This window comes from Ornithodoros turicata, chromosome 10 (genome assembly GCF_037126465.1).
Source record: "Ornithodoros turicata isolate Travis chromosome 10, ASM3712646v1, whole genome shotgun sequence".
Classification (NCBI taxonomy): Eukaryota; Metazoa; Arthropoda; class Arachnida; order Ixodida; family Argasidae; genus Ornithodoros; species Ornithodoros turicata.
This window is the reverse complement of record NC_088210.1, coordinates 15,416,014-15,441,949: the sequence shown is the minus strand read 5'-3', so window position 1 is coordinate 15,441,949 and position 25,936 is coordinate 15,416,014. Positions and strand designations below refer to the sequence as shown.

Sequence of the window (25,936 nt, the reverse complement as noted above, 5' to 3'; positions counted from 1 at the left end):
TTAAAAAAAAAAAAAATATATATATATATATGCATAAAGAAACGTCTAAATGTATATTGGAACGCAGGATGGCTCCCCTTGCGTGGGGGTATGACACCGTACAGAACAGAATCTAATTGATAGGCAATTAATAAAATTTAATACAATTAGTTAGTATATTATACAATTTACCGTCTTTTCTCTCTTAGTTTCTCGTAATCGCAAGGCGTATATAGGCCTCAGCACTAACCAGATAATTTTTGCTAACGTATAATATTTCAGGTAATAACAACAAATAACAGACAATAGTTTACATGGTAAAGACAGTACAAAACTCAGAAAATTACAGTGAAGCTTTCTAAAAATTTAATATGTACAAGCTTTCTCTAAAAACTGAGCTTCACCGCATAGCACGCTCTGCGCCAACCATTGACACGAATGATAGGTTATCGCTTCTGATTCGAAGAGAGAGGGGGGCGTATGGCCCCTTCTCTCTTGTACGCCGCTTGTACGTGTTTAGAGTGTGGATCACACTTCCTCAGGTACAAAAAGACATATTCACATATATTCATAAAGACATATTCAATTTTATTCAAAAGTTATTTTTTTTTAGTTTTCTGCAGCCATCTCTGACTTGAGGCAATACACCGATATTGAACCGATATTGCCAATATTGTCCAGACGGTTTTGCCGATGAGCAGCCACCTTTCTGCATATTTACTTTTATATTTTCATCTCTATCTTAAATGCATATGTTACATTTCTATTTCTATTTGCAAAATAATTTTCTGCTGTACAGGCTGACATATCGGTCAATCAGTACCCACGTCTGCCATGGTAAAGACAGTTAAGTTATAATACTTTATTGTACTGGTTACAACAGGATTACAACAACAACGAGAAATACACGTAGAAACGATATATGTGACGCAATGAGTCTCTCTTTGTAGTTCACTACACCCCTATAGCCACAGTTGCTTCGCGGCGCTAACACGCGGAGTAAAAAAAGACTATACCCCAGGGCACATTGTTCAGCATGATATATGAATATCTTATCATATGATATATGATAAGACATGAGATATGAATGGTACACTCTTAAAAATGAACTTCACCGCACAGCACGCTCCTAGCCAACCATCATCTCAAATGATATCGTTATCTGCCCTGATTTGTTGAAAACGGGAGGCGTACGCCTTTTCTGTGATAATTATGAACAGCATAAGTGTCACAAAAAAGGCGTACGCCTCCTGTTTTCAGCAAATCAGGTCAGATAACGACATCATTCGAGATAATGGTTGGTTAAAAGCGTGCTATGCGGTGAAGTTCGTTTTTAAGAGTGTACGTGAAAATAAAACTACGTTCTTGTCTTGTAAATTGTCTTTACAATTATGTCCTGTATAATTGTCACAAAAAAAAAGGAGTACGGCTCCTGTTTTCAACAAATCAGGAGAGAAAATGATGCACTCTAAAAACAGAACTTCACCGCATAGCACCCTGTATGTGCGCCAACCGTTGCCACGAATGATAGGGTTACCTGTTCTGTTCGAAGAGAGAGGGGAGCGTACGCCTTCTTGTGTCAATTTGGATATATGAAAATTGCCACAGGAAGGCGTACGCCCCCCTCTCTCTTCGAATCAGAACAGGTAACCCTATCATTCGTGGCAATGGTTGGCGCACATACAGGGTGTTATGCGGTGAAGTTCTGTTTTAAGAGTGTGTCGTTAGAGATGATGGTTGGTTAGGAGGTGAAGTTACTGCCATTCCGTTTAATGCATTAGGTTTGCCTTGTGGCTATGGTATTACTCTCTAAAAACAGAACTTCACCGCGCAGCACGCTCTGCGCCAACCATTGCCATGAATGATACGGTTGTCGCTTCTGATTCGAAGAGAAAGAGGGACGTACGCCTTTTTGTGTCAATTATAGTACCTATATCCAAAGTGACAATAAAAGGCGTACACCCTCCACTCTCCTCGAATCAGAAGCTATAGCCCTATCATTCGTGGCAATAGTTGGCGCTGAGCGTGCCATGCGGTGAAGTTCGGTTTTTAGAGTGCAGGGCTAACGACTCTGATTCGAAGAGAGGTGGGTGGCGGGGGGCAAATCGGGCTTGCCAATATGGGCAGCCCATATTGGTCCAATATGGAGCCTGGTTGCACTTCCCATATTGGCAGCCCATATGGATCCAATATTGGACCAATATTGGCGTGCAGCCTGAGGTGACTGCGTTAAGAGTGCACGGTGGGGTCGACGACTGGAACGCCACCTTGCTACACTGCAGTCCATAGGTGTATACCAACTGTTTCTTTTACATTGCGAACGAGCTCATCCACGAGTACAAGCTAGCTCAGTGTTTGCGCTGTGGCCCTCACGTTAACCTATACAGAGCACTTTCCCGAGCTTGTCACATGTGACTGCCCCCTGTATACAACCGGAACCCTTCCCACACTTCGCCGTGTGCACGTCCAATTAACCGCATACAGGCGCAGTGGAGAAAGCGCCATTCTTCCGAGGGCACATGCATCGGCCAGTGTACACATATTCGCCGTTCACGCTTCACAGGGAACGTCTCACCGCCCCCTTTTTATGCAATGCGACTGACATCTCAATCGCGATCAACTCAAGTGCATCCAACTCGAGCTGCACGATTAAGGGATGTTTTGTTTTCCTCGAGCCACTCCGCTTCGAGTGTGATAAATGATTAAAAAAAAAAAAGCGCGCGATCTGGTCATCAATCAAGCGTGAATTATGCAATCCTTAACGCCAGTGAAAGCCAGGCTCGTTTGCTTTGTTTGTGGTCAGCGTTTTGAAAGCTTTTTCGTCGGGCCTTGCGCGTTCGCGATTGAGTGATGACTGATGAGGGACGAACACTCAGGTATGTCAGTATACCCGGTTCCAAGACGGAACGATGAGATGGAACGTATAACGAAAAGCGATTTTTATGATTACCTCGTCGTACGCAGCGTGTTGGTAAAAAGAAAAATCAACAACAACAATAGAAGAAAAAAAAATTGATGCGTTACAGTGGTGTGGTTGTAGATGATCGTGACCTCGTGCTCTAACCTCATCTTGATGCTAGCATCGCACAAATGCAGATTTCAATAGTGACATGTCTCTAAATGCAGAACAAATCACTGTCAGTTTCGTTTAGTCGCATCAAGGAAGTCCTGGTCCGTAAGTCTTAAAAAAATCACCCAGTGTTGAGTAAGTACAGGCCCATCGTCTCGAGCCCGATCAGTTACAGTGCTAACAAAGAGAGAGAGAGAGAGAGAGAGAGAGAAAAGAAGACGGAAGAGGACGACCCACACAATCACATTGTATAGGAAATCAAAAACCAGCACTGTCACCTAACCGGGGATCACCAATGTATGACCGCCGATAAACAACCACATAACAACCACCGCAATAACAAAAAACAAAAAAAACATACACCAACATGCCTGTAATACCGTGGAAAACGCAGCAAACAGTCGGCTTGTTACATGACACTATCGCGTAAACGTAAGCAAGCCCCCGGACACAACTTCCGGTGCCACGAAGACTTCCGGTCCTTGCGCGGCTGAGGAGTATATAGGGACGCTCGAAATCAGGCAGCCGTACAAAAAGGCTCCGCAAAACAGGTTCCACGGCTTCTAATTTCTTCGACTGTGGCTTTTAGTTTCAATCGCACGGTATGTGCTCAACTGCCTTTCCAACGACAATCCTTCCTTAGTAAAAAAAAAAAAAAAAAAAAAGAAAAGCAACCAAATCACGCACCTGGAAATCGTGGTGCTCTGCCTCAGGTACAATGCTATACGTTTATCGACGCTACGGAACAAATGTTTAACACCTTCTTTTTTCCGTTGCACTTCGAGCATATACATCGTATACACCGCGAGTGTTACAGCACAGCTTCCATGAAGAGTCGGCCTTGCGGCAGCGATGTAACACCTGTGTACTTACAAACGCTACACAACACATGTTACCGGTTCGTTTGTCCCACGACCATGTATATAGTATATTTACCAGAACAAGAAAAGTCAGACGGTGCAACGAAATGAGCGAACGTCTCTGCCCGTCTGTCGCGCATATGCAAGACATTGTCCTCGCCTCTCGTACCCTGATGACTTCACCTCTCCTAATCTCGTTTTTCCGCGTACCCAAAGAAGAATTCCAGAAATTAATTTCGCCGCAGGATACCGCCGCATATCTCATTAACGTCACGCTAACTTTTATGGTCACTCGTCAACTTATCTGCCAGTTACAAGTACTGCTTTGCCTGGGACTGGTGGTTGTGATTGCGGCGTGACGGGTCGTGACACGGGAAAATATGAACGCGTGCGCCTCGGACAAGTACGTTCCGAATGGTACCTGCTATTCGGGCCACTACGTTCCCAATGTGGCCTGCTATTATTCGGGAGAATATGCCGGACACGAAATGTGGTATACTTATGCGCCGAGGCCGGTGCGTACTTACGTGGAACCGTACTTCACCATGTCGTAAGTACACGCGCATGACGTCATTTTACGTGAAAGTTCGCGCGATCGTTATAAACTAAAGTACATGTTACAGTTTAAAGACGGAACTAGACAGCGTAGCACGCTCTATAAGCTAACCATTCCACAGAATTATACTGTCATAACGTTAAGTCCTGATTTACTTCTTTCCTTTTCCCCTTTTTCCTTTATGCTTTGACCCACTCTACTTCTTTCCTGTTTGTTTGTTTGTTTTTCTCTCTTTTTTTTCTGGCTCTATTGTTCCACCCTCAAACGCGTTTTGGAGTAGCCAGCCCTGACTGGATCAGGACTAACATCTCCATATTTTTCTTTCATTGCCCATCCAATCGAATTCCAATCCAATCCTGATTTGTGGAAAGCTCTACCCCTTTTTGTGACAATTATCACACGCTCGTATCAACCATCATCCCGTTGACATAGGGGTGTGTGCGCCATTTAGTGACACTTTTGTAGCTACCGTAATTTTCGGTGTTATAACAGGCGTGCTGTACACGAAAAAAAATATGAAAAAAAAATAGGCCTTGCGCGCTGTCTATGAGTGCGCGCTATATCATCGATACCTCTCCGCATATATATCGTCAGTGACCTTGTATAACACGCGGGGTGATGACACAGTCTTTCCTGAGGCCATGCAATTGACCTTAACCCTACAATACAACCTTACAATATAAGGCTTTGCCCCGACAAATCATGTACAACGACGGGTCATGAACAATATAGTGTATCATGGTACATAGAGCTGTGCTTAGTGTATTGCCGCCAGTCGTGCTGACCTCTGGCTGGATGCCTAGAGGTGTATATGACGTGTTTTCTGCTTCGTTATTGACTTTGTAAGTGTCTAACACTAATGCCGCGTGCGACACGAACAATCTGTAAGGTGCGTGTTATACACCGAAAATTACGGCATGTTAATTGTCAAAAAAAGAAAAAAGATACGCAAAAGAAAAAAAAAAAAAAAACGGGGGAGAGATCGATGTCATTCGGGATGATGGCTTGGCTACCGGCGCGTTATGCAATGAAGTTCTGTTTTAAGAGTGTACACGGTAGATGCTCCTACAAATAACGATAAAATAATAATAAATAATGATCACGTGGTTGAATTTTCCAGTTTAGGTGTACGACAATTTCTACCGCTAAATAAGAAACGCAAGTACGTTGCGTGGACACCGCTTCTAACAAAAACAAGCAAAAAACAAGAGAAAAAACACACACACACACACGCTCCGTCTCACACCTCAGCCCAAGTTTCCACCTCCTAAGCTTCGCGAGCGTGGTCGCACATGCGGGAAGAAGTCCGCGCGTCTCAAGTACCCCGCAAAACTTCGCCAAACTTCCAGCTATGCAAAGCGTCGCGTCTAATACCAGGACCGAACCCGCAATCATAATTCCGCCCACATATCTCGTATAGCGTTTACTTATATAGTAACGGCCGAGTTTCCACGCGCGCTCGCGCCATGCCTTATGGACGCGGCCCACCCTATCAATAGACAGCATAGCACACATTCCGTTATACACACACCGGGAGGGAGGGGGGGTCGACAGAGGGAGGAAAGAGGAGTGGGGGGGGGGGGACTCGATTAGCCGGCAAGAAGCACGCAACCGATTTTCCCCATTCCTCCCGTTGATCGATTCCGGATTCAAATACCGCCCCCCCCTCCTCCTCCCATCTTCCCCTGATTTCCCTCGCACTTTGTAAATACTGGCATCGCGAGGAGGGACCATTGTTGGAAGAATTCGCGCGTTGAAGAGTATGGGCCACAAGCGGCACGCATGCGGCACGATGACACGTCCTGCGACCATGGCGCCGCTGTGCGGCCGCGTTTGACAAACGGCGTTTTAATTGTTGTCTCTTTCCGCCCCCCCCCCCCCGGACCACTTGACTGCAACCTCCCTCTCACTCTTCTCTGAAGAGTGTTTGTGTGTCTTCGGGATGAGTGCTTTGCTTACAAATAATGAAGTGTGCGGCGCTGGCCCGGAGTCAAAGGCGACAAATTATGCAGTAATGCGGAATAATTATGCAAACCCGGGGCTGGAACGGAGAATACCGCCATTTTGTTTCCCCGAGAAAGACAAAGTGCGAGGGGAAGCGATTAATTGGATTAGAGAGAGATTAACGCTTCATTTCCAATGCTAATCATCTTCCGATACAACTATGTGGATTATGACGTTGCGAGCATCTACGAAACGTCATTTTTATCTTCTTTCGAAGACCGTTTCGAATCCTCCACTGTATAAGCAAACTTGCGCGTGTCTTGAGTACCGTATTCAAATGCTGTTTTAGAGGTCGCAAATAAAAATTAAGAGGCGATCACCGCGTACGATGTCGTAGGAAAGAATGCTTAAATGCTTCTTCGCGAGTGCTCGATGGGAAGAGCTCGATGGCGATGGCCATCGGAGCGCTATTAGTATTGAAAAGAATTGAGGAAGAAAGTGAAACACTATAATGTAATAAGATACGTAGGTATTTCAGTATCTTCGTCAATACTTTTCTCGAAAGGTATTTGCACTCTGTCTAAAATGGTTTCAGTATTTTCTACTCCGTACTATAATTACTTTTTGTTTGTCTGTCATGTGTCTTCAAACCATATTCGATTTCACAACCGCTTTCCGGGGCCTTTTCATTTTGCTTGACCTTTCCTATTCCTATGACATACACCAGCTGGCACTGTGTTCTGACAAAAAACATGACCTTTCCTTCGTCGGTGTTTTCTTTTGAGGCGCGTACACTCTTAAAAATGAACTTCACCGCATAGCACGCTCCTAGCCAACCATCATATCGAATGATATCGTTATCTGCTCTGATTTGTTGAAAACGGGAGGCGTACGCCTTTTCTGTGACAATTATGAACAGCATAAGTGTCACAAAAAAGGCGTACGCCTACCGTTTTGAACAAATCGGGGCAGATAAAGATATCATTCCCGATGATGGTTGGCTAGGAGCATAAGTATTTCATCTTAATTACGTTCTGCCTCCAGCATTTAGAACCGTGTTTTAAGTACTTTATATTAATAATACTTTATTATAGTACTTCTATAGCCTGGCAGTTACAGCCATCTAGGCACCCTTTACCATTGTTCGGCGCACCACAGCTATATGGATGCTTTTGCGCAAAATCAAACAATCAATATCACGAACGGAATAGCCATATATATATATATATATAGTTGAAATAAATGGGAGACAGAAGACGAAAGTAGGGGAAGTAACAAAAAAAGGGGTTTATTAAAACTTAAAAATTATAAAAGTTAGGGATGATGTCTACGTTACGGCGGAAGCTTCGCCTTCTTCGGGACGAAAGAGCTAAATGTGCATTTAGCTCTTTCGTTGCTTCGCGGCACTAACACAGAATTAAAAAATATTTGATTCAGTATTTGAAAAACAATGATATTGGCGCAGCCTTAGTCATACAGTACAAGTTCATGCGCGCTTCCTTCAGACGGTAAACTCAACGCAACGAAGTAGTACGTGCATGCCTCCGAGTATTATACCATAGATGTCCAGTATACACGCACAAGCCAACACGGGTATATCCGACCGATTCTAGCTACAATGACAGCGGAGCCTTCCCCGTTGTACTTTGACCCCAGAGAGGAGAAGAATAATGTCCCTTAATGCCGTATATGGCGCAATTATCGAGCTAAGATGCCTTAATGGCCGCAATTAGTGGTCCCAGATCGGCCCGATATCCGACGCTTGCACGACCACTGCAGACCATAGCTGCTGCTCTACTTTCAAGTGCCACTCACCGCGGCATCGACGCACAGTCGTGTCTCTCTAATGTCAGTCGTGACACGAAGCTCGCCGAGTGAGATCTGGACTTGGATGTGCCGCTGTGGGGATATAGCTCTGTCCGTATATACGGTCAAGAGCGTGCACAAAAAAGATTCGGGGTTGCCACGGTGTGATATATTGGAGGAAAACATGTACATGATGTGGCATACCGTGAGATAAAAGAAGTGTTGTGTCCCATTGGATGCTATGGCTTCCCGATATTTCTATATTAAAGCGTACAAGGGTAAAAGACATTCGAGACTGGGACGTAACCGGGTTCGAATCCGTAGTCTGGGGTTTTTACTGGGTTTTCCTTAGACGGCTGGCAGACGTATATCGGCGGGGTTCCCTTAGAAGTCGGCCCAGGACGCACATTCCCCCAGAGAGCACCTCTATGAGGCCGACAAGGGCGAGCTCTTTTAGCAATTGCTTTAGCGAGCTTTTGCAATAAACCTATATTCCCCCCCTCTTTTAGCAGTACCACCGCCACGGGTAAAAGACAAAAAAGAAAGTTGGTTAAATTGGTAATCACGAAAACCGAAACCGAAACCCTTCCGCCTCTGACATTCCCGCAGCCGCGGGCGAGGACACGTGATTTACAGAACTAATGGGCATGACCCATGCTCTCGCTGCTCTCATGCCAGAGCGGGGCGCGGAAGTAAAGTTCAGGGGCTTGTATCTCGTAAACTATTTTTCGACACGTAGGGGAGTAATTAGTTTTTTCTTTCAGTACTCCTGCGTGTGTACTCAATTAGATTGTATTTACTCCTCATTTTAGTACTCTGACCCCGAAATTTACTCCCCTGCACTGTCCGCTGTCCCTGCTTCCCCTGAACCGCATAGTGTTTGTACAGAGTTTATATGCCCCAAAGGCCTAGAGGGCGTTACACGGGGGAATGTAGGCAGGTCAAGGTGTAACACAATGGGACACAGATACTATACAACAATAAACAAAACAGTAAGAGCGCAATGCTACACAAATTAATTCCGCATGATTGGGTACCATAATGAGACAGGGCGGTTTTACGAAATGACTCAGACTGACTTCTTCAGGTTACTTCGTGTGGCAGACCATTGCATCCTATTCTAGCTATAGTTGGGAGAAATGTTTCGAAAATACGTGTTGCCGTGAAAGCTCTCGCACCTGAAGGAATGGTCAAGACGTGTCAAGGAGCTTGCATCATGCATAAGACACAATTGCCAGTTTTGCTCAAAGTTATGACGTTTCTTCGCGTTCCATCTGTTTTCCATCGTGGTGTTCTTCACCAACAACGTAGTAAAACGAGGTAACAGTTTGAGTTTATAATACAACCTCCGCGCTGGTATAAACATACGTCACGAATGGTCTATAGCCACCACTGCTCGTCACACACACACACACACACACACACACACACACACACACACATCAACGCCGATATAGCAGCAACTGCTTCCCAACTCTACGTATACCATTCCAAAACGAAAGCTGTCAACTTTCCTTTTATTTCCCATGGAGCGTTTCTGAGGCCTGCCGCTTCGAACACCGCTCGGTGCTCAAAAAAACACACACAGGCGCAGGTGCCACGGTTTTTACGACTTCAACGAAGCCACCCTCCTCTTCATCCGCGACCCAAAAGACGCGTAACTAACAAGAAACCATACGCGCACCTGTTCAACGCGTACAGAAGGTTATTTATGCTTTACTTACAACCGTGTGAAGTCGGACGACTTATGAAAAAAAATAATAATAATAAAACACGCTTTCGAGTCGTCCTCAAATGCATATAAATAACCATCATGTTTGCCGCATGAGACGTGTGTGGATTTTCACCCATCGTTGGGAGCTTGACGCAACTAAGAGAATAGCAAATATGTGTCTGTGTAGGAAAAGGGTGTGCCGCGCAGCCCGTTATGGCGAAGGAATACGTTATAAGGAATACGTCATAAGGAATGCGTCGTTTTATACGGGTTGAGGTTCTTGTCGTAAAATCTTGAAAAGCGGAGCGACATCTTCTCAAACACGTGCTATGTTAAGCGTGGCAGCACGTGTGACATTTATTGTAGATAATAATAGGTAATATAGATAATAGATAACGTTCGGCAGCTTCGTACTTATAATGCAATGGGTTGTCAGAAACGAATAACAGACAGAGCACCGCGATAATGATGATAAGGACAAGAAATAAATGAATAGAAATAAATATATCGTAAAATGCGTCATGCGACATTAAAAGAGATGTTTGATACCTTTCCCCCATTTAAAGGTACTTTGTTGTCCCTCGTTCGAGGCTACGAGAGAGAGAGAGAGAAATACATGATGACGATGATATGGGGATGACTTCCGCTCATTGAGCAGCTACGAACAGCGTTATTGACGCATGCATTTTGATTACTGATTTGAGCGCACATAAGTAACGTCAATAACAAATCTGCGACCTAGTTATTACTCCAAAGATTCGAAGAAAAAAAAAATTCAGACGTCAGGAGTATTACTACACGTACTACTATCCCCATCAGTTACGACGCACCGCGTGTGTGATATCTCATTTGCGTGTGTCATGTGTATGTGTATGCCTCATCTTTTTCATCGTCATCCTACTCATATACCAACCAACATGCACTAAGGTATATGGTACCGCAATGGTTGCGGTGAATCACACTCTTAAAAATGAACTTCACCTCATAGCACGCTCCTAGCCAACCATTATCTCGAATGATATCGTTATCTGCCTTGATTTGTTGAAAACGGGGGGCGTACGCCATTTCTGTGACACTTATGCTGTTCATAATTGTCACATAAAAGGCGTAAGCCCCGTGTTTTCAACAAATCAGGGCAGATAACGATATCATTCGAGATAATGGTTGGCTAGGAGCTGGCTATGCGGTGAAGTTCATTTTTAAGAGTGCACCTCAAACCATCGTCGTTCATGTACACTCTTAACAATGAACTTCACCGCATAGCACCCTCCTAGCCAACCATAATCTCAAATGATATCGTTATCTTCCCTGATTTGTTGAAAACGGGAGGTGTACGCCTTTCTGGCGACAATTATGAACAGCATAAGTGTCACAAAAAAAGGCGTACGCCTCCCATTTACAACAAATCAGGGCAGATAACGATATCGTTCGAGATTATGGTTGGCTAGGAGTGTGCTATGCGGTGAAGTTCATTTCTAAGAGTGTAGTAGTAGTAGTTGTTGTTGTTTAGATGCTTAGCAACCTGCCCCACCCCCCGAGGACTCCCACAAAAAGAATACAAAAGAAAACTGTAAATACGTGTAAACAAAGCCCTTCTCTGCCCTAAAAGAGAGAGAGAGAGAGAGAGAGAGAGATCGCAGCACTGTGCTAAGACATCTGACTTACAAACCGAAAGAAAATAAATAGGAACGTTCCGGGAATTCTGGGACAACCACGCCATAAGTACTCCCAGTTCACGCTTACGTGAAAAGGCATCATGCATTAAAATTGATCAACGAAATCACGACACACAGCAAAATCACGCTGCAGAAAAAAAAAAAAAAAAAAACTCTATTGCGCGCGTAACAGCTAGCAGACGACACCCTTCGACACGCAGACGACGGCGAGAGGCCACTTGACTACTCCACCGCTGCACGCGAGTAACGGTGTAATGACTTTAATCATAGGCATTACGGGGAGAAAATAACAGTGTTTCCCTCTTCATGGCTGCCTCCTCCCATTCTATTTTACCTCCCCCGTCAGTTCTCCCGCTATCAACTGTTGATCGCTCCTGTTGAGAGCGCTGTGCATTTCACGCAACGCCCTCCAGCGGAGGCAGTAAAATCTGATGGGAAAGATGAAATTTATGGCGCGTCTCGCCTGGATCCTTCCAGTTCTGTATTGACATGTCTCACCTCGCGGTATGCCCGTCGTGTTAAATGCATTTCGAAATGGGTGCTCAGCACAAGGCAAAAGCTAATGTGTGGAACATTTTAGTAAGCTTAGAAGAGAACAGTCTAAGAACAGACGGATTTATGGACGAACTCCACAATATGTCTTCTTTTCCTCGATGCAAAACAAGGGACATATACAGATAACTTGCAGTAGATTTACACGCGCAAGGTATTATCCTAATCCTAATGCAGGTAAGACAGTCATAAGATAAGGTAGGACATATAGTCTAGTCCATGTAGGTACGTAGGTTAGTCTTTCCTCTACACATGGAAGCATTGTGAAGCAACAGATGTTGAATTTAGGGAAACTCTTCTGAGATCCGAGTCGTTGATAATATCAATAGCTATGTCTAATCAATATAGTAGCTTCATTAAGAGTGTTAAAGGCTGTATTTTATATTATCTATGGATGCCAATAAATAGCTAATTATGCTATGAAAACTAGGGTATCTGTTACATATGCATTAAGAAATGAAGATTAACATTTTGCGGATCATGAAAGGGCTGTTTACGGTTAAGAATTACATACTAACCTGCCCATGCTGAGATACAATGGTAAGCAGTAATAATGAAATAACTGGAACCGATCATAGGTTAGATGTTTCTTTTCTTGCTTTAGGGTGATTCAGGTTTCTTTGGGGTTTACACCTCGCTGGGCTTCATTACTATTTGTTCGTTTTTAGTATTCCAAGTTGTTAATTAAACAAGCAAAGCTGTAAGGCTTACAATCACCGATATCCACAGCGAAGCATTATGATTTTATTTGTTTTGGTACAGTCCAGGCTGGTTACGTTAGGATTCTCACAATCATTCTGAGATTTGTTTACGATTTCTGCTATAGTTACAACAGAGCTAATTAAGCATTTTCTCCTATTAGTTTCAGTTACGATCAACTGTTATTGTTGAATGCGAACTCGTTGAATCAAACTCTGCATATACACATCATGTTTTACGTTTGTCACCGACCCCTTTATTTTATCCCTGCGCGACATCATCATACTACAATAAATACCTGGGTATTAATGAGAATAAATAAATTGACGTATAAGTTAAAAAGTGATAAAAACAGGGCTGTGTGGTAGTTCATGTTAAAAGGGATAAAATACCCAATGCAGGGGAGATGATCATGATGAACACTGAAGAAATATTCTTCGTGATCGTCTCTTCTTTGTGTCCCCTGCACTGGGGAATTTTATCCCTTTTAACAAGGTATAAGCCCTGAAAGATGTTTTTCTTAATTTATGATTTGTTCTTTGACATAAATATTAGAGCTCACAGATTCCAGCGAAACAACAAACTAATTGGATAGACCTCTACCCGAGAAACGTCATCATGACGTTGGTAGACAGACTGAAACCGAAACAAATCGGAAGGGGAAGGCTGGGTTCCACGAATGGGCACTTGTTCGCTGCCTGCTATCGGAAAGAAAAGTAGGACCGAAGGTCGCGTCCCATGCAGGGACCATCGTAATCCCTTGAACACAGTGCCTTTGGGGCGCGACCTTGTTCACCCCTAGCTTCGAGCGTATAGTTCAACTCTACCAAATTGGTGGCGCTGACGAACACTATGACGTCATTTGTTTACAAACAGGGAGAGGTCTATTGTTCCCAAAATCGCCATAAAGGACTAGCCATCAGAGTCCACGTTTCCGTTATTTTCTCTAAGTATAAAGACAGAAACCTCGTCGATACCAAAAGGGATAAAAGCTTTAATGTTCCGCCGCATTCAATCCCAATTTAATGTCACCGTCGCACGATGAATGCTGCTCGCGTACACCCTACGTATACACAAGGTTGCACACTGGTGCCGCAAAACGAATGAGCTTTCTATCCAGCTCGCTATCCTTTAGCGCCATATCTCCCTCTCGAAGACAGGGCCCATTCGGAAGACAACTCTTTCCTTTTTTTCTCTCTCTCTCTCTCTCTCGCTCTCCAAGAAACGAAAGTGTACGCAGAAGCCGCCCGCCCGCCCCGCCTGTAATCTCGTTCCCAACGTGAGAAGGGATCAACTCTGGCGCGTCCCTGGGTTTCGAGCTAAATCCGATTGACCAGTCGCTACCTCCCCGCCTCCCCCCTTTTTCCCCCTTTTTCTGCCGTGTGAACACATCTGTCTTGCTCTCACAAGAGGCTAGCGCGTCTATAAGTGTATGTATCCACCGCTATCTATTCGCAGCGCCCTCTACGACGTCTGTGTGTGTGTGTGTTGTGTTATAGGACGTACATATATGTAAGAGAGAGAGAGGGGGGGAGTAAGATTTCGTTTGGCGGCGCTGCTCTTGTAATCCGTGGATTTCTCTGGACAGGACGTCGAGGGGGTGTCGAAGGCCGATCTATATAGCGGTGTTGTTCTAGGGTTTGTTCCCGGGGTTTGTCTTTAGGCGCAGTTGCGTGTGAGCACGATTTTGTTTCAAGCGGTTCGTCGACTGTCCTTCGAAGCTCTCGCCTTTCTTTGTGCGCTTGTTAGGAGGGCTTTTACGAACGGAAGTCTGTCGAAGTGGTCACGAATTTCATTCGTTTAATAGAGTTATATGACAACTTTGATCGTTGTAGTTCGTTACATCTTGCATTGCGTGAGGTGCCATCTGAAGGTGCCTAGTAGTAACTTGACAGGTCGAAATATGCGTGGTGCTCCTCGAAAAGGAGCACAGAGGTTGATTACCAGTGATTGATCACCGGTCAAGTGCGGCCGCGTGCACGTGAAGGACAGATTTCACTGACATTTTGTTCCCTTCTAGGTCGTGAATTAACGCTTCCCAGCGCACTGTCACATGCGCTTCTACACAGAATACTTTAATTCCGGTAACAAAAAGTAATTGGAGTAGCTCCACGTAGTAGTAGTAGTAGTAATTGCTCCACGAGTAGTAGTAATTGGAGTGCTGCACGTGCCACAGGGTCGCGCTGCGCATAATTTCCACCACCTGGGGTTCTTTTGACGTGCTCCGGAAGTCTCCGACACACGGTGCTGGAAGCAGCGTGATGAGATGTGATAGAAAAAGAAAAAAAATTGGGATTTAAGTCACGACAAAGTCAGACTGGCTACCCCAAACCACTTAGCCGCAGTTAGTTGACATAAATAAAAAAAGGGAGAAACCCCAGTAGTAATTGGAGGGGGGGGGGTGCGGAAGACAAACATCCCGAACTAGTGGGAATACTTGTCACAAACGAGAGACCAGAAAGTGTCACAAAATGTCAATCAGATGCGTTTATTCGAGGTAACGTAGGAGAACTTTCAATGCAGCCGCTTGATGATTGAATGGCTGTGGACCCAGGAGTTTTACAAGGTGAAATGGCTGGGTGTCCAGGCGCGAGCCAGACTTGCTTCTAGTGTCCCGCGACTGTCGGCATACTTGGAGCACCTGAGGGGGATGTGCTCTGTGTCCTCGACAACATCGCACTCACTGTAGTTTGAAGCAGTGTTAATTTACCTATCCCCCACATTGCTTCCGGTAAATGGCAGTGAAAGCGCACCATGCACCATGTCGAATCCTGGCTGTGGCTATATCTATGGCTATGGCTATTGCTATGGCTATTGCTATTCCTATCAAGACCTGTCGTGCGTGTTACGCAACCTTCAGCAGGGCAAAATTAACCCAGACACCGATCGCTGCCGCGTGGATGGTAATCAGGCGCATTGGCTCTTCGTTATGAGGTGAAGGAGAAGTTACGTCGTGCCCGCGAAGACGGCTTGAGAGAAAAGCTTCGACCGAGCCTTCTGCGGGGCATCGCAAGGCCAGCGACCAGCGAGCGTTGCCAAACCACACGCGAGGTCGATCCGAGAAAGAAAGCAGTCTCGCTATCACCCGTAAACCGGACTGCGAGGCAACCAGGCACGTTCGTTTGGTGCATGTGTAGGAAGAACAGGACCCGAAGGAGCCCACACGATGGAGGGGAGTGGCATCTGGCAGGGAGGGGGAAAGGCCACCTCCTCCCATCCCGAAAAAGATGCCAATACTCAGGTCGGGTGGATAATGTATGATGCAAGAAGCGTTTGGTGTTCAAGGAGGGCTCCTCTGCTGTCAAGGCCCATGTTACAGCGAGGCGAGACGCCGCATTGGTTATGTGATGGCCCCGAAGTGCTCTTTTCTAACGATCTTTTGTCCCTCTTTCCATCCTATACGCTCTCCTCGATCGCTTATCGAAGTACGGATGAACTGCTTCGTGCGACGTCTTTGCGAGTTCCTCGCAGTGGACGCGACAAGACGTCTTGCACTATGGAGTGATGCATCGGATTGCGTAGAGGCATAGCTACTCAAATCTCCCAACTTGTCTACTGCACTGTACTGCACTGCGCTTCCGCAACGAGCTGTGTATTCGACGCGACGCTGAGTAGTTGATATAGGATATAAATGTCCAAACCTGCCTCGGTCAAGCAATCTCGGAAGGCCAGTAGGAACTACAGTAAGCCCCCGATGTATCGAAATCGTTTTTCTTGTATTATTATCGTTTTATCCGAAGTCTCGGACTGTCCGGACGGAAATGCAAGCGATTCAAACCCGATTATTCGAGATATGGTGTCACCTGCCTCCGCTTAGTGCGAAAGAAGGGCCGACAAAAGCTCGTGCGGCAAACCCAGTTCACGTCTTTTCTCTCCCTCCCTCTCCGTCCAATTAAATAAAATAAATCAATGGCGACCATGATGCAAGTTTGTTTGCTTACGTAAATACTACTTTTAAGGCTCCTATACGGTGTAGGTATCTGCGGGCTTCTGAGGCTAGTGTCACTGTGTTTTGTGGAATACATTCGCTTTTATCGAATTGCTGTTTACACCGAATTATTTGCCGGTCTTGTTGACTTCGTTATAACGAACCATATTTAAAAATAAGCAGTATAGTCCTTTTCCATCGGCCAGTTTCTTCGGCTGTGCACAATTGGTGTGAGTATATTTATTTATTTATTTGTACGTCTATATACAGTGATGTTCCCCGTCACCATTTCGCACCGTATAGCACAACCTCCATTTTTCTCATTTCCTTCCTCTCTGCTTCGATAAACTACCAAACTTCTCCAGCACCGCAGAAATAAAGCTTTCGCCGCGCATCACCAATAAAAATACTTCGCCCATCACATTCGCGTAAATAAACATCGCATTCACATCATCATCAAGCACTGATGAAACAGCGGCGCGGGCTCTGGTAACGAGGCTTTTATTTGTGTGCAGCCTGCACGAGATTAGTACATCGGCAGAGTTTCCTCCATATTCCCAATTTTTGCTCTTCTTTCCGGTTTGAGAGTATGCGACATTGGATGATGCTGGATGAAGGATTAAAAACACGCGCGAGAAGGGACCGAAATCCTCCGGGCCGCCCCGAAACGCGTCATATCTTCTTATGGTCTAGAGAGAGGGGGGGGAAGAGGGGGGGGAGAGAGTTTTGCGTAGAGGGCGCTCTAAGCTGAAATCCGGCGGCAAAATGAAGGAAATCCGACACAAATTCTCGCATATAATCTGTTAAGAAAACAGAGAACTGTTGTTTCGCACGGGGTGCATTGTTTTTCTTGGGCTGCGACGCGCGTAACTGCTTGTACTGGCGAATTTATTTATGTTCATATATACGGCGCTTGTTGCGTAAAACTTCATGGCAGGCTTTGTTAGGGGCTGCGTTTCGTGCGGTATACATATCTGCTATTTCTGGGACTGATTCCTCAAGAGCGCTGCGCACTTCATCCTAACACATTTAGCGTATACACCAAACACTCTGTAAAAACAGGGCTTCACAGCATAGCACGCTCATAGCCAACCATCATCCCGAATGACAACGTTCTCTCCCTTGATTTGATGAAAACGGGGGGCGTACGCCATTTTTGCGGCGATTATGAACTGCATAATGCCACGAGGTAGTGGAGGTGGTGGTGGTGGTGGTGGTGGCACTCTTGAAAGAAGTTGCCGTTGTTGGCCTCACAGAAGTGGGCAACGTCACGACTAGCGCTCTGGGGGAATGTGCGCCCTGGGCCGACTTCTACGGGAACTGGGAGCCGACATATGTCAGACAGCGTCTGAGGAAAACCCAGGAAAATCCCCGGACAACACAGCCGGCACCGGGATTCGAATCCGGGTACCTCCTTTAGTCTCGACGTGACATGGACGTGGCGCATAATGCCACAAAAACGGCGTACGCCCCCGTTTTGAGCAAATCAGGGGAAAGAACGATGTCACTCAGGATGATGGTTAGCTAGGAGCGTGCTATGTGGTGAAGTTCATTTTTTGGAGCGAAGGACATCTATCACCCGTATTATGACATCATTACTAACTAACTACTCAGGCACCTGAGGACACACCGAGCTCTTCCTGCTACACTGGGACGCGCTGCTGTTCTAGTTAACTGCGCTCCAGACAGACACAGACAGTATATATGACGTGGAAGACAATGCCGGCGTCAAGCAACTGCAAACGTGGTGCTTTCTGCCTTGGTGTATTCGAAACACGGTCTGTGGCTGCCTCCTTTTTTCAGATCGACAAGATCATTACGAAGTTTAGTGTTCGTATATAAGTAGCATTAAGAGTTCTGATGTGACTGAAGTGAAGCAAACCTTTTACACCACAAGTGTGTGTGCCATATAGAGCGAGGCATTTAAACCCGAAATGGGACTTGACACCTGCACTCTTAAAAAAAAAGAGTGGAGCTGTTTCACCTTTTAGGAGGAAATAGTTGTGGTAGGCGTATGTTGTGCCTAAAAGGTTGCAAAGTTCTACCTGCGATCTGGTTGAAATCGGAGCAACAGATTACTTGCAGTTGTCTTCGTTGTACACAATCCGCTGCATTGTCAATGCTGGTAATGGTCTTACACACATTTTGTACTGCACTTGCAAAAAGGCGGTAACAAGCATGTTACCACCCCTTTACACCCTTCGTCAGACACTATAGGTGGTAACTATAGAAGTTCCCACCTTTTCACACCTTTTTCTTTTTTTCTGAGAGTGTGGGACTTGCTATAAACGGACACGTATAGGCACGAGCTGCACTGCATTCCTGTTACAGTCTCTGACATGCATAACAGGCGCTATATGAACAGATGAGATCCTGCCTCACGAAGGTGCCCATGAAGCGATAGGTAAAAAAAAAAAAAAAAAGAGGCCGCTGCTGTTCACTGAGGCACTTCCTCCTCGCTCTTCTATTGGGTGCTGATCGATCTGCACTTCCTATCTGCACTTTCCGGGTTGCGAAAGCTGTAAAGATATACGTCACTGCCGGAAGTAGAACGCCAGCTTCCGGTGTTCGGCCTTCGAGGGGTGGTGTCATCCATAAGCTGCCAGGCATATAGGTATGTAGACAAGAGCGTCGCTTGGGAAACATGTAGCTCCTCCGTTTTGTGATTTTTTTTCTTCCTTTTTTCTGTACATACAGTGCGTTCGTTTTTCTGACCGACGAGACTGTTAATGAAAACTCGGAGTATATACTATTTAGCATAAATTATCACCGGCTCTTATCTCTAACCTCTGCGTGAGTGTACCCTGATTATTGATTGATTGATTGCTATACGGCAACGCAGTGGCGGATCCATAGAGGAAAAAAAAAAGCAGGGTTGCCCTCGGTGGCTCAACCGCTAGCGTGTCGACAATCGCCATTTCTCCGTTAGGAAGGTTCTCGGCTGCTGGCCTGCCCATCACCAGGTGACGGTATTGCGCGCTCTCGTCGACTTCCTCGCCGCTTCGAACCTGCTTGCCACGCAAACAGCACAACATGTTGGCCCAACATTGGGCCAATATTGGCAATACCGGCATAATATTAGCCCAATATAGGGCCAACATTGTGACAGCTTCTGCGACACTCTGTGTTCGCGCGGTCTCTGACACTGTGAACCAGTGAGTGTCTCTCGGTGCATAACGTCTCCCTTTTTCCTTTCACCCCTTTATCCTTTATTCTTTCTCCTGCTTGACCTAATACTCTGCCTCTTTCCTGTTTGTGTGTTTCACTCTAGTCTTTCTTTCCTTTCCTTTTTTTTTTTTTTTTTTTTTTGTAGCTCTATTGTTTCACCCACAAACGTGTTTTGGAGTAGCCAGTCCTGACTGGGTCGGGACTAACCTTTCCATATATCGTTTTATTTCGTATCCAATCCAATCCGATCAGTAGCGTATCCGCCTGCTGATCCCAAGATCGCGGATTCAAACCCGGCCGAGGACCGTACTTGGCAACTTGGTGGAAAGGGTACAAGTTGCTCAGACACGCCGTCTTCCGCGAGGGACGTTATATTAAATGTGGTGCGCCGTGTGTCGAGATTTCGGCGCACGTTAACGGAACCCTCAGGTGGGCAAAATTAATCCACAGACCCGACCACTGTGACGTCACTCATGATCGCGGTTGTCTCGCGACGTAAAGCCCCGAAGTATCTATACAGGAAAGAGGCGATTAAGCGTCAAATTTCCTCATTCATCGTTACTACGTGTATTTGTTGTTGTTATTATTATTATTGTTGTTTGCACGAAGTTATAAGAACGTTACGTAAACAGTTCGCGAGGGATTGAATTATCGAGACATATTTCGCTTGTAGATAGTCATCTTCATCTTCGTATAGATATATATTGATTGTATATAATATCTAGATGCACGCATATAGGTTCAAGCATATTTGTATTGCGTCGTACGTGTATTGCATAGCGGTGATAACAGCATAACTAAGAACCTTGTATAGCCCAACCAGGTCAAATTCATCTCAGTGCATTGCTGATAAATTTTCCTACTATCACGCACCTTGAGTGAGGTTAACAAGAGGTTTCTTTGTTTTGTTTTTCATTCCGTCTAAACCGGCCAGAACGTCCAGTGGTCTGCTGTATACTCACGATCACGAAATATATATAATTACGTCTATACTTACAGCGCAAATCGCTGCAGGTAACTGCGACAAAGCTAACCCACATGGTCGTCCGCGCGGTGTCTATAGCTGTTTGCCAATCCGTTCTTGACGACCTAATTAAGGGCTTCAAGTTTCTCAAAGACGCATGCGGGTGTGTCATGTAGAGTATATACATGCACATAAAAAAATGTACCGCTGATTGTCATCTCTTCGAGCGTATATGAGTGACATTATACATTTCAAATGGGTCGCGTTTGTTATGGAGGGTATACATTGTATACAACCAGTTCGTTACGTAAACGAATGGAACCTTCGAGACTATGTGTGAGTTTGTTTGTCCATGAACTGTACGATGGATGAGGAGCGGCAATAAAGTTGTTACAGATTGAGGGAGTTGAGCTTTGAACTTTCAGCGAAGCATCAGTGTGGAAACCAGTATTGATATGGCATTCCAATTTGAAATTCTTTAGGTGCATCAGAAAGAGGTGCACCGGATATATACATTTGGTTAGATCAGGTGGAAATGCGATCGTTCTTTGCGTGTAAAACTATCTAAGAAATGCGTTTCATGCATACACCGTATTTTGTTACACCTTTCGGCGCCGCGTAAAAGGGGGGTGTTTAACGTAAGTAAACATTTGTTGTTGTTGTTGTTTTCACGCTCGTGCAAAGGTGCAATACAAAGGTGTAGTAACAGCGTTGAAAAGCGTGTTTGTAAATACACGCATTTGAAATAGTGTTGTAAATTGAACACAACTCCCCTCACAAATTTTTTTCCTCTGAAGTCGTCCCAGGACGCATACTAACCCCCTGTCTCCCACTTCTTCTTGCTGATCCTCTCTCCATCTGTCCGTGCGACTGTGACGTGGAGCGAAAAAAAAAATCCACTTATTTAAAACGCGTAAAATAGAGTGTTCATCGCAAAATTAAATATGAACAACTATATTGTATGTCAACGTTCTGAACTGATTATTAAACATATTTTGAACAGTAAGCGGAATATATTAAAAATGCATTCGAGCCATTCACGTTGCGGAGCTACACTTTGCGCAGCATCAAATATTGACTCGAAGCGTTAACAGGGAGTTTTAAAGTGAGGCACCCATGAACTTGGGGCTCAAAGACCGACTTCACTGCCAATAGCGCAAAAGCATTGTTTCTGTTCTGAACATGCGCAGTGAAGACCCATTATTGTTTTGGGAGCCCCAGTGCGCTTGGGTATACACCCTATACACTGAGGTGTCCCACTAGGCGATTGCGGAAAGTTGCGATATCACTTACCGCGATCGCGTTAGTGAACCCACGTTATTATGACCATGGTCGTTCCCGAAAATTTTGGTCATAATGCGGAATTGTCATATTAACGTGGGGGATTTGCAGAGGTTTGACTGCATTGTCCCCCAGGAGTGTGGTCGTAAAACGCGTATGTCAGATTATCGGGGGTCATATTAACGAGGGATCACTGTAATTCCAGGCACTATATACGTCTGCGAGCCAACTATGATCAAAAGCGAACTCACCAGCGTATGGTCCACTAAGTCAATCCTTATTAATCACTGTGCTCCCACTTTCAATCTCACCTCGTTAATCACTGTGCTCTCGATGCGGGCATCTCGGCTGCTGTTCAAACACATAATGGCGCTATCCTTCCTGCTGTCCTCTCTCCATCTGTCCAAGTCTGTACGTCGCTTACAGCCACAGTTGCTTCGCGGCGTAAACACGGAATAAAAAAAGAAACTAACTACGGCAACTGTTCCTTTGAAACCATCCCACTGGATCGAAGATATGCGCGCACCCTATCACGCAAACATGTCATGAAATTGAAACCACGACAAATCACAACGGTATAAAGGTCGCCGAGAATTCACATCTTCTTCACTAGCCTTTGTATCACACCAACAGAAACAGCTTTGGAACACTCTGGAAAAAGTTCCTCTAGTGGCTTTCGGTTCATACTTCGCACGGAACATGCGAGCTTATCAGCCTTTACGACGAGACGGCGAAGTCATGCACTGCATCGTAACTATACGTACGGTGAAGAGATACGCAGACAGAGATGCAGCCGCTGCCGCGGAATTTTTTAATCTGATAACGAGAGGCAATTTCTCAAACGTGTGCCGTCAACACGTTAGTGTCCGAAAGAAAAGACATGGAAGTTGATATGGCGTGTTTTTCTTCCGTTGTTGTTGTTGCATTTATCTGCAAACGTGTCACTCGACTTGAAAATGTGATTCTGCTGGCACATGTACAAAATAGGGCCTGTGAGCCCGACGAACTCAAACCGTTTTGCAAGTGCGAATACGCACCAGACCAGTTATGCTCCTCCTTTAGCCAGTTTACATGACGAACATTCGAAGGGGCAACATTTGGGCTCAATGGATATTGGCAATATTGGTCCAATATTGAACTAGCATTAAGCCGACATCCAGCCAATATTATAGGCAAAGATATTGTGCTGCTTGGGCTGTTTCTTATGTACGCTTCTTCTTTCGCCCATTTACATAACCCATGCGAACTTGCTGTTAACCGTGCGGCACTCCTCTTTTTCTACCATCATGATCATCATCATCATCCGGGTACCGCGAAAACATCGCATTTTGCAGCAAAAAATAAAATTAAAATAAAACACACTTACTTACTGCTCAAAAAATAAGTTGATAAGTCGAAAATAAAAATATGTAGCCACTGAATTCGGCATACCTGACCAAATCTGCAACTAAACAAGAAATAGAGATAACGTCGACGTCACTTACACAAGCCATACCCAAATACATGCGCGATTAGATATGGCTAGCGTATATGACGTCACCTTTCTTTTTTTCGGGGGGGGGGGGGGGTAGCGCTCGTCTGCTATATACTGCACCACAAGACAATGTGGAAATAGTGATACGTTCCTTCGATGGTGGAGACCACTTTTTTTCACAAAACGAGAACCAGCTTCCAGGTAGAAGGACTTTGCCGTGATGCCGTCTTTTTTTACACCCGAAGGCTCAAAACAGTGGCTATGTACAGTTGACAGAAGGGCCTTCGTCCGGGCTATATATGCATGAGAGTGCAGCGAGGGCGTTCGTTAGACGCTGTAGGTAATGCATGGACGAGAAGTGCTCCACATAAATGATGAGGTTCAAGCGTCAGGACGGGGCACGCACGAGCGAGCTCACGCACCCGTGGCATGCGCACAGAAGGGTGGCCGCTACCATGCGCAATCGATTCGAGGACCTCGGTGGGTCATCAGTCACGAGCCCGGCTTTTGTCAGCACCGGCCCACCCTATTTAGAAGTGGCGAGCTGTACACTCGCGGATGGTACGGCATGTGTTCAAACAGACATCACCGCGGAATATTCTAGTGGAAGAAAAGGCAATAAAACTGCTCGCGTGTTACGTTCAGCATTCGTGCGGCGCCCGGGACTATCGCGGGTGGCGCACTCAGCAATTAGCAGACGACACAGTAGCAGACGACACACATAAGGGATCGGGCTCTAGGTGGTACAGATTTGAATATACGCGCCAAATAAGGTTTACGGAAAAAAAGTTCAATAGGATGCACGCTGTCAGTCCCAAGTGAAATCTTTATCAGGCAAGAGCGTCAAGCAACATTGTGCTGAACCACACCGCGCGTCAACTCTCGACAGGGCGTGACTATAGCACTTCCGGGTCCTCAAAGGATGGTGTGCAACCCCTTATATGTGACAATATAAAGCCTGTGGTGCACGGAACGATTCGACGTAAGGGTGACAACGAGTGCAAACGGGATCGCACCACAGGTCTGACACCATCTCGCACAGGCTTACTTATCTTGCACAGGACACGAGTTATCCTGAGAAACACGCGGCCATCGGACGTCATCACTGCTTGGCGAATGACATTTGACTGTGGCAAACACACTGCTTCAACCACCCGTTTGCTCTGGACGCGCTAGACACACGTCGTGGGTTACCTGTTCTGCTATCTTTGTGCGCTTCAATTATCCGCGTCTATAATGTCCCTTCGGTGCCGATACTCGTGGTCCATTCATTGTTTATTTCTATCTCACTCGTATGCTCATAACCCCCCACATGTAACCGTGTAAGGTACTCCACATACAGCGGTATTGATGTTGATTATTGATGTTCAATACGGAAGCCACTTGAATGATATATTAGTATATTATCGAAGCTTCCTTTGTCTCTTTTCAAACCCACCAAAGGCGGCTTGCTTTGAAACGATGTCAATTGTGATGTGGCCTCTTTGTCTCGTTGTAGGCGCTTCGGGACGAAGTGCGCCGGCTGCGCTCAAGGCATTTCACCGACGGACCTTGTTCGACGGGCGCGTAGTAAGGTGTTCCACCTGAAGTGCTTCACATGCCTGGTGTGTCGCAAGCAACTTTCGACGGGCGAAGAACTTTACGTCCTCGACGAGAACAGATTCGTCTGCAAAGACGACTACCTCTCACGACAGCCTCCCAACCACCTCAATACGTCAGGAGGTAAGGAGAAAACAAAATTTTCAATGTCAATTTAAATTAATTGTGAGAAAAGAAAGAAAGAAAGAAAGGAGAAATTGAACAGGGTGTCGCTCGCGAATTCTGCCACTCCCCTGAGTGAAAAACGAGAGTTAACGTGTATCCACACGAGTGACATCCTCACGGAATATTCTGGCGGAAGAAAAATCGAAAACGCTGCTCACGGAGCCCAACTTTCCGTCCCGTGTTATGTTGAGCGTTCACACGGTGCCGGAACATCGGGAGGGCCTATACTGCGCACGTAGCAGACGACACTTATAGCAGACGACACCGTCAGCGTCCGTTCCTGTCGTCTGCTACGGAATAGGATATTGCCCACGGTTAGCAGTGCACGTGAAGGCAGACTCAGTTGAGCGCTCGCGATCACATGATAGCAGAAAGCTATGACGTTTGTCGCGTCTTCCGCTGTAGTATTCTGGGGAATCTCGTTCGCGTGAATACACGGTTATTGTTACGTACCGGAAGGAATATATGCATCACCTCACAATGCCAAGATAATGTGCAGCG

General features: G+C 45.5%; 1 protein-coding gene across 3 annotated transcripts in view; it reads left to right on the top strand.

The window, feature by feature from the left end:
• Positions 1-25,936, top strand: part of LOC135370633 (LIM/homeobox protein Lhx1-like) — a 121,697-nt gene that overhangs the window by 15,955 nt on the left and 79,806 nt on the right. For 2 of the 3 annotated variants that reach the window (XM_064604418.1, XM_064604417.1), the window contains exon 2: positions 25,170-25,393. In XM_064604418.1, the coding sequence (XP_064460488.1) occupies positions 25,170-25,393 (224 nt within the window). Of the gene's footprint in view, positions 1-4,240; positions 4,460-25,169; positions 25,394-25,936 lie in introns of those variants that run through there. The other variant, XM_064604419.1, reaches the window with a different exon arrangement.